Genomic DNA, 14,508 nt, shown 5'->3' on the forward strand with positions numbered 1-14,508 from the left:
TAGGGGAAGGTAGCAGAAGAGGTAGGTGCTAGGCCCCCGTTAACCTTTGTACCTCTTCTGCCTACCCATAGTTCTGGCCCTGGTTAATGGAATTGGTTCAGGCTCCCATCCAGCCATTCATCTGCAAAAAAACATGGAACCGTGGGAGGGTACTTGGTTGAATGGTACTAGCATCTACATACTATTATTCCCTTTCTTTGTAAAAGAACTGGTATTGGATCTGTTATGTGGAATGCTTAGGACCGGGGGTTTAAGTGTTCAGTATAAGTACTAGGTACTGTTCACTTAAAAGTAGATCAATAAGAAATATAGATTTGTTTGTTTGAAGAGCCTACTATAGGAAATGTCACTCTTGGATTATATTTTACACATATTTTTATAGCTTTCCAAAATAGATAATAGGTTTCCAGATAATATATACCATAGCTGTACTGAGTATGTGTCCACTTATCTTCACTGCTCTGTGTAAAGGTAGATATATATATATACATTCGACAATCTGGTATATACTCCAACTGATATGTCTCAGGGGCTGAATGGATAGTGAGTGCACTGTGTGGCCTCCTTCCAATTGTCCAGACAACCAACCAGAAGAGCAGGCAGTAAAGAAGAACTGCAGTTTCTGGCCAACATGGTGCATCATCAATTGACATATACACAGATACACTACTAAACATCTAATCTGAATTATGGAAATTTCTCACTACATACAATAGCTGAACAAGAAGGAATTCTTCAAGTACCTCCAAATTCTTGATCTGTTGACTACATTGCAAACATTTTACTTACGGAAAAACTTTTAAAAACACAAAACAGTGATCGCAATACATCCCAACAATTCTACAAACTTCAAAAAACTTCCCATGTGTAACAGAGGGAAAAGCTACTAGGCGCTAAATACCCAATGGAAACGTGATTAAAGCTAGGAAACATGGCAATTAAATACTCCAGATCTTTTTAACTCCACAACATATACCTCCATGCTAATAAACAATGTTGGAGGAACTGTGGTAGCACCAGAGACTATCTGCATGTACCAGTCAGTAACAATAATTATATGTGAGAAGATACAGTAAGTCCAAAAATGAGACACCCTGTGATCTCTTAATAAATTCAATGAGTAAAGAATATAACTATGGGGTTAGCCCAAATTATAGTAGGCCAGTGGAAAGGGAAAAAATAGACTACATGCTTAATGACTCATATGTTCGTTTATTATGATGTTTTCATGTTCATTGTGCAGTAGAGTCTGTTACAATATCTGGGCTATCCCTGCTGTTGCCACATGTTGCTTTAAATCTAGAAAAAGATGCTTGATGTACTTTAATGAATGTCCTTAATGTGTTGCCCTGTTCCACTTGCCAGGATAGAAGTCCACATTCTTGTAATAAGTGCAGTTGAGCCGAGTTGCACTAAAATCTGTCAGTTTTGTATTAATCCCGATTTTTGCCTCTATACCGAGCCACCCAAGACAGAGTTATCCAAGACTGGTGCTTATCAGTGATGAAAGACGATAAATTAATGCATTATATGAAGTGAACAAAACATAGAGCATTGCTATGCAGGGGTCAAGGCAGATAAGTAACTAGTGTTTCATAACAACAGCCAAAAAAATAGGAGCAGTCGGAGGGTTGGATTGATAAGAAACATGATTTAGTAGCATTCCAACTTGGCCAACTTAACAAATATTTGTTTAGATATGGAGCTTACATAGAAAATGTTTTTCAGTTCCAGTAGTAAAATGTTCATATTGAAAAAAGGTTATGCTCAATGTAAATGTCAAAGAGGCATCTCAGAAACCAACTGTCATGTTGAACAAACTCCAAGGTTCTGGTAATGGCTCACACTTCTGCCTATAACAGCCACCTTTCACGTTGTGAGGAGCCCTTCAGTACTCGGATGCCTCCAGGACTTAGAGAACCAAGGCAAAAGTTCTGGGCAGGCAAGGGAACCTGAACATGTGACAGGAGTAAAGGGGTAAAAGCAAAGCATAGACGAGGAAACAGGCCCGGGTCAATAACCAGTCTGTCAGCGCAGTACCGAATCAGGATCCGGAAGGGTAGTCAGTAAACAGGCAATGGTCAGTTCAGGCAACAGACAGGAATGGTCAAGACCATCCAGGGTTTAGCAACAGCAAATCAAACCAGAATTGCACACAGGAACTATCTAACAACAGACAAGGGCAAGGGAAAATGGACGAGACATCTTTATATATTTGAATTTCATACCAAGCTCGATGACATCTGAAGCGGAAAGCTAAACAAAATGATGTGTGCATCAAAACCAACAGGACATATGAGCCAAATCTTAGGGAAGCAGCTACAGGTGTCCTTGCGAGTGGTGGGCATTCCCGTTGCCCCAATAGACCACCAGGTACATAGTACACCTAGTATTTGATCATCTTCTTACAAAAAACTAGCAGCAGATATCAGTGGTAACATGGAGAACCTTGAGTCATGGCATAGATATTACAAAGGCAGAGAAGTAATAAATTGCGGTATATAAGCCATTCTTCCATAATTGGTCAAATAAATATAATTGCTGTGCACTACAAAGTAACAAGAGACTTTTAAACTCCAATGAATGAACACTGCAGAGCTCATTGGACCGAGTGTGCAAATTTCCCTCATGCATTAATGATTAAATACCTGGTGAAACTCAGCACAGTTTTTTCTGAAGCTCGAGTGTGTCACACAAAGCGCACACACAAATGCAAAAGGGTGCCTTTAAAAAGACTAAGTCCCCAAAAATTCCGGCCAAAAGTCACAGGGATAAAAATAGAGTTCTTCAGCCCCTCCTTAGCCTAAAGTCTATGGTCTTCAGATACCATTCACCACAAGGCTAGGGTTATCCCTTCTTCTTAAGGGAGAGAGGGCACCAATGACCAACGTCATTACACGCCCTTGGGGCCGGGTTCAGGGAGAGAAGGAGCCTAATGGCCACACATCTCCCCCCTAGACAAGCTCAAACCCGGAGTTATTGCGCCAATACTTAAAAAGTGCTAAGTGCTTAATAAAATAAATAAGGGAGGGGTAAAATTCATAAAAAGTGTAGGCAGTGCGCTGCCCCTATCGGCCGGATTTTAAAAATTGCTTAGTCTCTGCTAAAAAGCAAAGGGACATTAGATAAGGTACAAGTAATAAAATGTGGGAGTTTGCTTAAATTCCAGTGCCAATGATGCTCAGACCTCCATTGCTTTCTGGCAGCCCAGTTTGCAAGCCCTGGGGCTCAAGCTCGAGCTACAAATTTCAAGCCAGCACTTTAGCCAAAGGATCACATGTCTCTCTGCCTCACCAGTGAAAGGGCCAAAGACACACACCCCCCTTAGCTAGAGGGTACCCCTCCACTTAAAAGAACAGATACTACACTTGATCTTAGCAAAAAGGCAGTTCTGTCTGATTTGCAAGAACAGTTGCACTTGTTTTGACACATTGGACTCAACTATATCAGACATATTTCCATCTCACGGTCACAATTAAGCTGGAATTGTGGAGGAAACACTGCACTCTGGGTAAAAAAGATGGCCCCTTTAGCGTGGAACTGAACATTTCATACTGCAAATGCAATCATAAATGATCCCTTACCATCACCAAGTGGGTTTAACTTAAGACGCATAAGACATTTCTAAGAGTGGTGGACCAAACTGAGCACCAATGTTTATAAAAAACGGATATACTGTACAAAAACCAAAATGTGGCTATTTAAGAAGTGGCATGTTTCCTGCAAGACATAGGAGCACTAAGCTAGGCTGGAGGGAAACAGTCCAACCTAAGCTTGTGGTAAAGAATGGAAGTTCTTATAAAGCTGTCACTATGCAAAAGTAGACACACCTCCCTCATATTAAATATATGCTTTCTACTCAAGTGCTTCGTTTTCAAGTGATTATTTAATGCATAAATGGCTTGGAAACCTACTGAGATCCCTTCTCTGGGTGTGTCACTCAAGCTAGTCAGGACAGATCAGTCCATGAACATGACCCCTAGCCCTTCTACCTCTTTGGCAATAATGTATCAGTCAGGATACTAAGGATGTGTGCAATTACCATCTGCTTGCTTCTCAGCACAGTTAGGGACATATGTATAATGCACCAAGCTTGGAAAAGAGGTCATCAACTATTATTCCAGCTTTGACTATTTATATGGCTGCCATTTTGAAGTAATAGGAGATTTAAACTTTTGTTATATTTGAGAATCATCAAAAAAAAAATCTTAAAATTCAAATAAAAAAATGAAAAGTAAAACCTTGAGAGCTTCTGTAGAAGTGAACATCTCGTTTGCTTCACCATCAACTGCCTTGACTCATTGCTCCTGTTTTGGTGGAAACATTTTGACTCGTTTCAAGTAAGCGATTCCAACAATGACGGAATGTCACTTTACTACTTTTCATTGGAGCCCGTAGTTCCATAACTGCATAATCTCAATAACACAAGGTCTGTGTCACGGTCGGCACCCAACACCAGAACAAATGCCAAGCACCCTGGTCTCGGCTCGTGCTTCACCTGTAGTGTGACCGACTTTGGCGCGCGCCCTAAGAGTCCAGTGCCGGCGTGAGGGAAGGATCGGCACTGGGTAAGGCCTCACAGTCTGCTGTCGCTTGCTAAGATCCAACAGTCAGACATTAGTTCCATAGAAAGAGAGCAAATGAGATAACGTGGCTGATATACAAGTGAGATATTTGTGATTGACTGATATGAAGACAGAGACAGATGCAAAGGTTATTTATTGATCCTGTATTTCTGTGGCAACGCTGAAACAAAAGCCAAACCTTGGTCAATACAATGAAAGCATACGTGCACATGTCAGATTGACCTGAGGGGATCATTTACAACCTCAAAGACAGAAAATTGTGCTTCCAGTTGCAAATCTGCATGTTTGTAATAACGACTGCATCAAAACGTTGCATTTTGACACATGAGGTGGCGGTTGCATCTAGCATTCTCAGTGTGGGGCTTGCATTGCTTCCGAGTTCATGAATGAAACAGCATTTGCATGAGTGGGTGCAAGTCTGGTGCACCTATTGGCACAAACCACTGTGGGAACCCTCAAGCTTCTGCTAGGTCCAGGGTGGCAGCTGCTCTAGGTTTCCCTAATATCATTAATTGCAGTTGAGCCCTATTCATCAGAAGCAGCAGGATGGGCTACAATGTGGAGGTGCAGAAAGAGCATGTTTGGAGACAAGTACCTTAAAGTATAAGGAAAGGTGAAATCACTGAGGGGTGGCAAATGTTAGGCACTCCCCAGTGATTATAATCAATTAGATACCCCAGGCCAGTGCTCCTGTTAGCAGAAAACTGCACTGACCCACACAGAGCCATCTTCTTCCTAGTTCTTTCTTCATGATGGGTGCGTCGGCCTGGGACCATTGAAGAAAGAAGAATGCAAGAAGACTATTGGTGGTGGTGCTTGCTAAGGAGAACCCCTTTACTTTCTGCTAGCAGAAACACTGGTCTGGGGTTTCAGGTAAATGATTATAATAACTGGGGGGGGGGGGTGCCTAACATTTGGCACCCCCTCTCCCAGTGATTTCACCTTTCCTTCTCCTTTAATGCTCCATTGTGTCTATTTTAGAGTGGGTGCATTAGTAAATAAACCCTGTGACCTTCATACAGTATATGCTTTTATTTTGTTATCATTCATTTATATTGTGCCAAGATGTTTTGCAGCAATAGCTCATCATTCCCTCCAGAACCTGTCCCTGCGGAGCTTACAATCTATGCCCCCTATCCCAGGCACATTACTAGAGTCAGTTCTTTTGGGGACAATTGTTACTAGGGGCACTGACACATTGATCTAGATGGCAGACTGGCAGGTTAATAGGAATGGACCAGAACAGAAGCATTTAAATAACCCACAACATGATTTCAGTTGGGTGGTACAATCAGAGTTTGTCTCATGCCATACGCTGGTATCTGTGTATATGTCAGTGGAGCATTTTCATTTTTGCATGAAATGGATTTTGATTTAGGTTTTCCAGGACAACACCTATAAAATGTGTATATTCATTAACAAACTGCTATATATTAACAAGCGTGCGCTAAAACTCCTTTTATAATCCTCACCCTGATTGCTCAACAGCTGCAGTTCTTTATTGCCCCCGGCAGTGCCTGCTAGAAATGGCATGATAGAGGCTGGTGACCACTATATTAATGCTATCACTTATTGCTCTGCAATGTTGACCACCAGTGAGGTGGCAGGTTTCTCAAGCTTGGTGATGTGTCACTTTATAGAGGATTGGGTGTATTTGTGGGAAAGTAACGTGAGGTGTTAAGAGTGATTAGGTGCATACCTCTGTCCAAGGTCATTACACACACAGCACAATGAAGCGTTAGCTCTGGGGAGAGCCACACCTGGCACCTGCTTTCAGCAGAGATGAATGATGCCCGTACGAGGTTTCTTATCTCCCGCCCAGTGATGCCTACAGACTAATTTAGGGTCTGTGTGTCCTATTTCTCCCCTCTGCTGAGTTTATTCTGTGCCAAGGCTAACGTGTATCTGTAGAAAATACTAAATTCCTTTGGGTTTAACAGGAATGTGTGCAGAATTTTTTGCGTGACTGATGGGCAGTTATAAATCGAGTGTGTTTTTCCCCCATTTAAATAGACAAGATTATCATTTTTCTTTTTCCCAACTGGCTTTTTATACACAGAAAAAATGCCGAATATTTTTTTTATTTTACATATGGAATTTTAAGCGGGGCAATTAGTATTGGCACCCAAGGCAACATTACTTGGTTGATCTCATACCCACCCTCTTGGCTGAATCTCCTTTACTCTCCCACTAGAAGGTCACTTCAAAACTGTGCCCCCCAGCAATTTGCCCCCTAGGAATCTGGCTTTCCTGCCATGTTTTGCAGTGTTTTATAGGTTAACTTAATTTCTTTTTACGAGAATGTAAGTAGAGACCTCGATTCTGGGATGGCAGTGGATGTGATTTACTTAGACTTTGCTAAAGCATTTGATACAGTGCCACACAAAAGGTTACTGGTTAAATTAAGGAATGTTGGCCTGGAACATAGTATTTGTACCTGGATAGAGAACTGGCTAAAAGATAGACTACAAAGAGTGGTGGTAAATGGAACATTTTCTAATTGGACCAGTGTTGTTAGTGGAGTACCGCAGGGCTCTGTACTAGGTCCCTTGCTTTTCAACTTGTTTATTAATGACCTGGAGGTGGCCATTGAAAGTACTGTTTCTATTTTTGCAGATGATACTAAATTGTGCAGAACTATAGGTTCCATGCAGGATGCTGCCACTTTGCAAAGTGATTTGTCTAAACTAGAAAACTGGGCAGCAAACTGGAAAATGAGGTTCAACGTTGATAAATGCAGGTTATGCACTTTGGCAAAAATAATATAAATGCAAGTTATACACTAAATGGCAGTGTGTTGGGAGTTTCCTTAAATGAAAAGGATCTAGGGGTCTTTGTAGATAACACGTTGTCTAATTCTGGGCAGTGTCATTCTGTGGCTACTAAAGCAAATAAAGTTCTGTCTTGCATAAAAAAGGGCATTAACTCAAGGGATGAAACATAATTATGCCTCTTTATAGGTCCCTGGTGAGGCCTCATCTGGAGTATGCAGTTCAGTTTTGGACTCCAGTCCTTAAGAGGGATATAAATGAGCTGGAGAGAGTGCAGAGACGTGCAACTAAATTGGTTAGAGGGACGGAAGACTTAAATTATGAGGGTAGACTGTCAAGGTTGGGGTTGTTTTCTCTGGAAAAAAGGCGCTTGCGAGGGGACATGATTACACTTTACAAGTACATTAGAGGACATTATAGACAAATGGCAGGGGACCTTTTTACCCATAAAGTGGATCACCGTACCAGAGGCCACCCCTTTAGACTAGAAGAAAAGAACTTTCATTTGAAGCAACGTAGAGGGTTCTTCACAGTCAGGACAGTGAGGTTGTGGAATGCACTGCCGGGTGATGTTGTGATGGCTGATTCAGTTAATGCCTTTAAGAATGGCTTGGATGATTTTTTGGACAGACATAATATCCAAGGCTATTGTGATACTAAACTCTATAGTTAGTATAGGTATGGGTATATAGAATTTTAATTAAAAGTAGGGAGGGGTGTGTGTATGGATGATGGGTTTTCATTTGGAGGGGTTGAACTTGATGGACTTTGTCTTTTTTCAACCCAATTTAACTATGTAACTATGTAACTATAGGTTGTTGTTTTAAAGTTGATTCCGTTGACAGCGTTTCTGCTACCTGACTGGTATGTTATGGACCCAGTCGGTAAAAAAAAGCAATATAATTAATATAAATGGTGGCAAATCTAATATAATAACACAACTACCAATCAAAAGGTAGCACCTGTATGAAAGTTAATTTTTGATTTGTCGCTATGAGTTACTAGATTTTCTCCTTTTACTGCATTACCCTAGATACGTGTTTAGGCCCCTAATTCTGTTTTTTTCTCATCATAGTCAACATGTCACACATTGGAAACTTCACTTCCTAAACTACAACACAGGCATTTAAAGCTAATGTCACGAATAGCATTTCTCTATTGGCGTATTCCAGTTAGCAGGGAACCTCCCACCTTGCCTCCTGTCTTTGGCATGGACGGAAACCAGCTGTCAACTCTAGTTTTTGTCCTGAAATGCCTAGAATGTTGAAAACTGCCTGTCAGGATTGGCGACAGTTAGTTTTCACTCATGTCAGCCATGGGAAGGGTATTGACCATCCCTCTGCTGGCGGAGAAGTGCTACCTGTGCCATTAACTTTAATAGTGATGTATGTATATGCTCTATTTTAAATACAGAGAACCTTGACTATTAAAGGAGACATAAAAAATCCCAGGCTGGTCCTCTTCTTCTTCAGAAAACCCACAAACCTTGGATACTGTTTGCTGAGAACCTTACCAACATCCTCCATCTTCTGGTCTTTCAGCCTTCCCCTTATGGCTTGGGGGTAAGCAAATGAACCTACAGAACTTTTTCTAAGATTTCTATACAGGGCATGCACCCTCCTAGAATGGGAACAGGGGACACGTGGGAGAAGATAGGAGATGGTGGCACGGTGTTCAGCAATCAGTACCATGAGCTGGTTCAATGTTTGAGGAAAAGGTACACCAGCCCATAGGAGGTGCCTAACAACTTGAGACCCCCAGTGATTTTACCTTTACTTTGGGCAGAAAGTTGAAGTGGCCTCAGTCAGCCACGCATTTTTACGCAAAGAAAATAGAGGCTTTACTTTCTAACAATGTTCTACTTACATAAACCTCCAATTTTAGGCACCACTTTATCTTTGTATGACAACGTCCCTTTAATTTGTGTAGAGACTGAAAGAAAGTGCTCCCTTTGTGTCGCTTTTTGGCACAAACCTCCTTAAAGGCACTTTAAGGAAATACTCACCGAAAAGCAGATTATGTTTGTTTGTTTATTTTTTGTTAAGCTGCCACTTTTTCCATTGTTGGAACTGGGAAACATAAGCAGCTGTGTATCACTGGACCACATCCGTAATGCAACGAGGCAGCTGAGGCGTCTGAATGTGGTCTTTAATTCGCTTTCTCAGTCTTCCATTTGGCCTCAGCTCTATACACCATAAGTGTCCTCAGCTAAACTACATTAACCCTTATCTACCAGGGGGTTGTACAGATTATCCCTTCCCATATAAGAATATTATACAGCATTCTTGTCTGAGTGCAAGCCAGCCAAATATATTGAGTAAATAATGTTATAACATACTGTACTCTAAACAATACTTAACCCTTGTTAAGTTAATAGTCTGGGGTTGCTGTGCAGGTACCACCCCCTTTCTCTGTGGAAAGGGGATTATCCAGCACATTCTCCAGGAGAGGTCCAAGATTGGTAAAAACATAACATGAGCCTTTATCCCTGGGGTCCCTAACCTTTTTACTCCTGAGCCACAATCAACTGTAAAAAGAGTTGAGGAGCAGCACAAGCATGAAAAAAGTTCTTGGGTAACAAATAAAGGCTGAGATAGAGCCCTATTTGGACTGGAAGCCCAAAGGAGGCTCTTTTTGGCATCACACCTGTTTTGTATAAAACCAAAACTTGCCTCCAAGCCTGGAATTAAAAAAATAAGCACCTGCTTTGAGACACTGGGTGCAACAGCCAAGGGGTTGTTGAGCAACTGGTTGGGGATCACTGCTTTATCCTAATGGATGCACCATTATCTTCATAATTGTGTGAAGATATTATAGAGGTCAATAAGAGAGGGTGAGGTATCTTTTAGAAGGAGAAGCAACTTTAAGTATAGAATTGCCCGAGGGTGATGGATGTTTTTGATGGCTGTGATCACAAGCCCAACTCGTATGTGTCTGCAACTGCTTCCTATTTACTTGAATGGATTTTTTCTTCACGTTGTAGGTGTTCACTTTCTTGACGTTGCCCTGGACTGTTAGCATGCCCAGTAGAGTAAAATGGCACGTAGGCGCTAAAGGCTATTCATTTGCTCTACTGCTCATGCACACAGGCCACACAAAGGACCACAGGGACATCAAAGAAGATGGCAGAGAATAACATGGGCTCCTCCTCATGGTCTAAAGTTAGCAATAATAATCATTACGGAGGAGGGGGTGTAAAAAGTGATTAAAGGAGAAGGAAAGGTTAAAACTAAGTAAGCCTTATCAGAAAGGTCCATCTAAATATACCAGTAAACCTTCAAAGTAATGCTGCTCTGAGTCCCCTGTCAAAAGAAACACTGCATTTGTGTCCTTCTATTGTGTACACATGGGCTTCTGTATCAGACTTCCTGTTTTCAGATTAAACCTCATTGCCCTGGGCAAGAGCATGATCAGTTTGTTCCTCTTCCCCTGCCCCCTCCCTTTTCTACTGTAATCTGAGCCCAGAGCAGGGAGAGACTCAGGCAGGAAGTGATGTCACACCACGTTAATGCTGCAGCTCCTATCCTAAACAAACAGAGAGTTTCTAGAGCTTTTTACTCAGGTATGGTAAAACATTCTACAGAATAAATATAGCATTCTAGCTTGCACTATTGCGGCTAATCTATTGGCAATGAAATGCCTCCGTAGCTTTCCTTCTCCTTTAAGCCTTTCCTTGTCCTTTAAGTTACTGTGAAGTGGCTGCAGACAAAGAAGGATGCTTTGGTCATTATGGTCCATGATGGCACTTGGTTGGCAGGGGCAGGCTGGTGATCACAGGGATATGCCTACATGTACAATTGGTATATGGTGATGCTTTAAACATCTTAATGTAGTTTCTATATATATAAGTAGCTGTGTATCCAGAGGGGCTGCTATTCAAGTTCCAAGAGGGCTGTAGTGCCTACCTTTACTTAGCAGGTAGATTAGAAGACACAGTTAGAGGGACTTAAAACGATACTGACATGTTCCTATAAAAATCACAGGAATGTGTCAGTATGAAGTATGTGCTGCACCCGGAATATTTTGCCTCAAAGTCGCCCCCCCCAGCCCTGCACACCTTTGCCCAGCCGACCGCTCACACTACTAACGGATCTTCTGGGTTAATTCCATGATGCTGGGCTGGGGGCGGAGCTCGTGCCACCCCCAGCCTCACTGAAACTGCACAGAAGGTCTTTCAACAGTGTCGGAGGGTCGGGTCAGTGCAGGGCGGCTTTGAGAGGGGGGCTTTAAGGAAAAATATTCCGGGTGCTGCACATACTTTATACTGACACGTTCCAATGATTTTTATAGGAACGTGTCAGTATCGCTTTAAGGGGAAGTAAACAGAAATCAAATATCATTTATGACCCCCTATACACAATGCCTCTCTACAGGAATAAGTCAAATCAACTGGACTTGCTGTGTTTTTCTTGAAGACATTTCACCAGTCATTCAACTGGCTTTCTCAATTCAGAATAACTTGTGTATGCAGTGCGGTGAGGAGTGCTCTGATTTGTATGTGGGGGAAACCAAACAACAGTTGCAACCGCATATGGCGCAGCACAGAAGAGTCAGCTCCTCTGGTCAGAACAGGTGCAGCAGTGTACCTACATCTAAAAGAAAAAGGACACACGTTTGAAGACTGCCAAGTGCAGATTCTAGACTGGGAGAGCGACTGGTTCAAAAGAGGTGTTAAAGAAGCCATATTTGTAAAAACTGAAAAACCAAATTTGAATAGAGGCGGGGGGTTGCGACATCTATTGTCTGCCACATACAATGCTGGTTTGGCACCTCTCCCTGGAAGGTTTATTAACACATCAAAGCTCCAATTTTGCTAATACAATCAGACCCTAATTTAATGACATCATTGTGGATTATGATAAACAGATTATGCTGATTGGAGCAACATTCCAGAGGATATATAGGGAAGCAAGAGCCTATGTACAAGTTATTCTGGATTGAGAAAGCCAGTTGGATGACTGGTGAAACGTCTTCAAGATGTCTTCAAGACGTTTATCTATTTCTATAGATATACCATGACCTGGATGAATGAGAACTTTCCCAAACATGACCCTCTACACACCACGGTATTAAAACATTTCTCATACATGTTTCTCATACACAGGCAAAGAGCAACAAAGTCTAGTGGCACAAGGGACTTGTGTGCTCTATGCTGAGAGAGTAGGTTGGGAAAGAACTAATTGACTAGAGGCTTTATAGGCCCAACCATTACCTAATAATGCCTGTAATGTCTGTATATCATTTCACTTTATGGGTCATAAAGTTTTCATGGACATTAGCCGAGTGCTTAGATATATATCTCAACGGAAGTCATAAAACAACAAGGAAGATGATTCCATGTTTGACAGGGGGTTTGCAGTATTAGGAGATGTTTTATACTGTATATATGAAGTATATATGATCATAACTGGTACATAACTTGCAGCTGCAGTGTCCATATGTAATAAGGTATGTTTCCAGGATGAAACTATCCCGTGATCTGATATTGCTGTATATATATATTTGTAGTGTCGACTGCTTATACAGTCACTTCATATGTGTGTGGCCCACCTTAGTCTCATGACTAACTTAGATTTCTCCCGTTATTCTATTTAAAGTAACTAAAATTTTGCACCAGGGACCCTCCATTGCACCACCCTCTGTGCCGCACAGCCACTGCACCAACTGACACCCAATGGGCCCCATTGCCCTGATTACAATCATCAAAAAACAAAGGTTGCATGACATTCTGTAGAGATTTCTGTCATGGGTTCTCTATCATGGCATCAAAATGATAAAGCAGATATTCCCACGTTGTATCACCTGAACCCCTACCCACAAGGGGACCCATACCAATGGATGAGGAGCAGCCTAAAGGTTAGAATAAGATTTGAAGGGAACACCAAATGACTCCTCAGGATACACGTGAAACACTACAGCAAAGGGGGGCCATTAAGTTAATATTTCATGTATAAAGACACCTCTGTTGAAAATAATGAAAACTTGCAGTAGCAACTGAGCCTAATTATACAGAATATATTGATTAACAAATATTTCGTATTATTGTTACCAAGGCGGCCTGAGTAGAAACACCTTAAGGAGATTATCATTCTTTCTCTTACTATATATCACAATCCAGACCCACTATGACCCACTGTCAGGCCCCACTATGACCCGCAATCCTGCCAGGTTGCACAGAAGCTTAGATCTTCATGGGCAGCTAATGGTAGCATGTTCACCCTCCCTACTTACCTGAGAGTGCCAGCAAGGATGGGAACTCTCGGCAGTTGTAGACACCAGTTGAGTCAGTGGCGCAGCTCATCCAGAGGTTCTCAAAGAGTGTGGAGGTGGTAATGACATTGCCATCGACTGATGACACCCGCCAGTTTGCATTGAAGAGGGTGATCCCCAACATGGTTGATCCTATCACCCCAAAAAAGAATCCCATTGTCTCCAAGATGACCGACATGTCTTTCAGTTGAGTTCAAGCGTGCAAGTCGAAACTTCTTTCTTGATGACTTGGATTTTACTGTTTTGCCCCGTTCCCTCTTCTATTCAGTGCCCACTTTATCACAACCTTGTGTCTTCCATGCCGGACTCACTGCCTACACATCTCACTGTATTTCACTGGTTTTGGTTCCCCTTGTCACTGCCACTGTCTTCTATTTTCTCTAACTATTGCTTTTAACTCCACTGTCCTCTTTGTATCTTATCAGACTGTTCTCTTCGTTATCTGGCTTGCTCTGATCTCTGATGTCAGTGCTCTGTTGCACTCTGTATCTGCCCTGGTGTCTTTGCTCCGAGTCCTCAGTGATCCAGTGCTGTTTGAAGCAGCCAGAGCTTTTGTGGCAGCTGGTGAAGGTGTGCATTACCTCTGCTCCTTCCCTCCCCTCCTCCTTGCATAATATTCCTGTCAAGTTCATAAACCACCTAGCAGGCAGCTTAAAGCTTCTCACAGAACTATGGGCGGTATATGTGTTGCCAAAAAGTCCACACTTTATAAGGAAACCTTGGTTGTGCTATCATGTATTAATATCAGCTATACCTATAGCTATTGGTATCTCATGGAGCCAACATGAATGATAGAAAGGCTAAACATGTGCCTATAAGGTGCTAGACATACAGGAGCTGATGTATTAACATAGGTCATAGCAATTACCAATAACAACTTA

At 41.9% G+C, this 14,508-nt stretch overlaps 1 protein-coding gene across 1 annotated transcript in view; it reads right to left on the reverse strand.

The window, feature by feature from the left end:
• Nucleotides 1–14,204, reverse strand: part of cldn15.1.L (claudin 15, gene 1 L homeolog) — a 31,119-nt gene extending 16,915 nt beyond the window's left edge. Inside the window, exon 1 of the mRNA XM_018253841.2 lies at nt 13,589–14,204. Within this exon, the coding sequence (XP_018109330.1) occupies nt 13,589–13,805 (217 nt within the window). The 5' untranslated portion in view covers nt 13,806–14,204. The remainder of the gene's footprint in view (nt 1–13,588) is intronic.
• Nucleotides 14,205–14,508: the final 304 nt, after the last annotated feature.

The sequence above is a fragment of the Xenopus laevis genome, chromosome 3L (assembly GCF_017654675.1).
Source record: "Xenopus laevis strain J_2021 chromosome 3L, Xenopus_laevis_v10.1, whole genome shotgun sequence".
Taxonomy (NCBI): Eukaryota; Metazoa; Chordata; class Amphibia; order Anura; family Pipidae; genus Xenopus; species Xenopus laevis.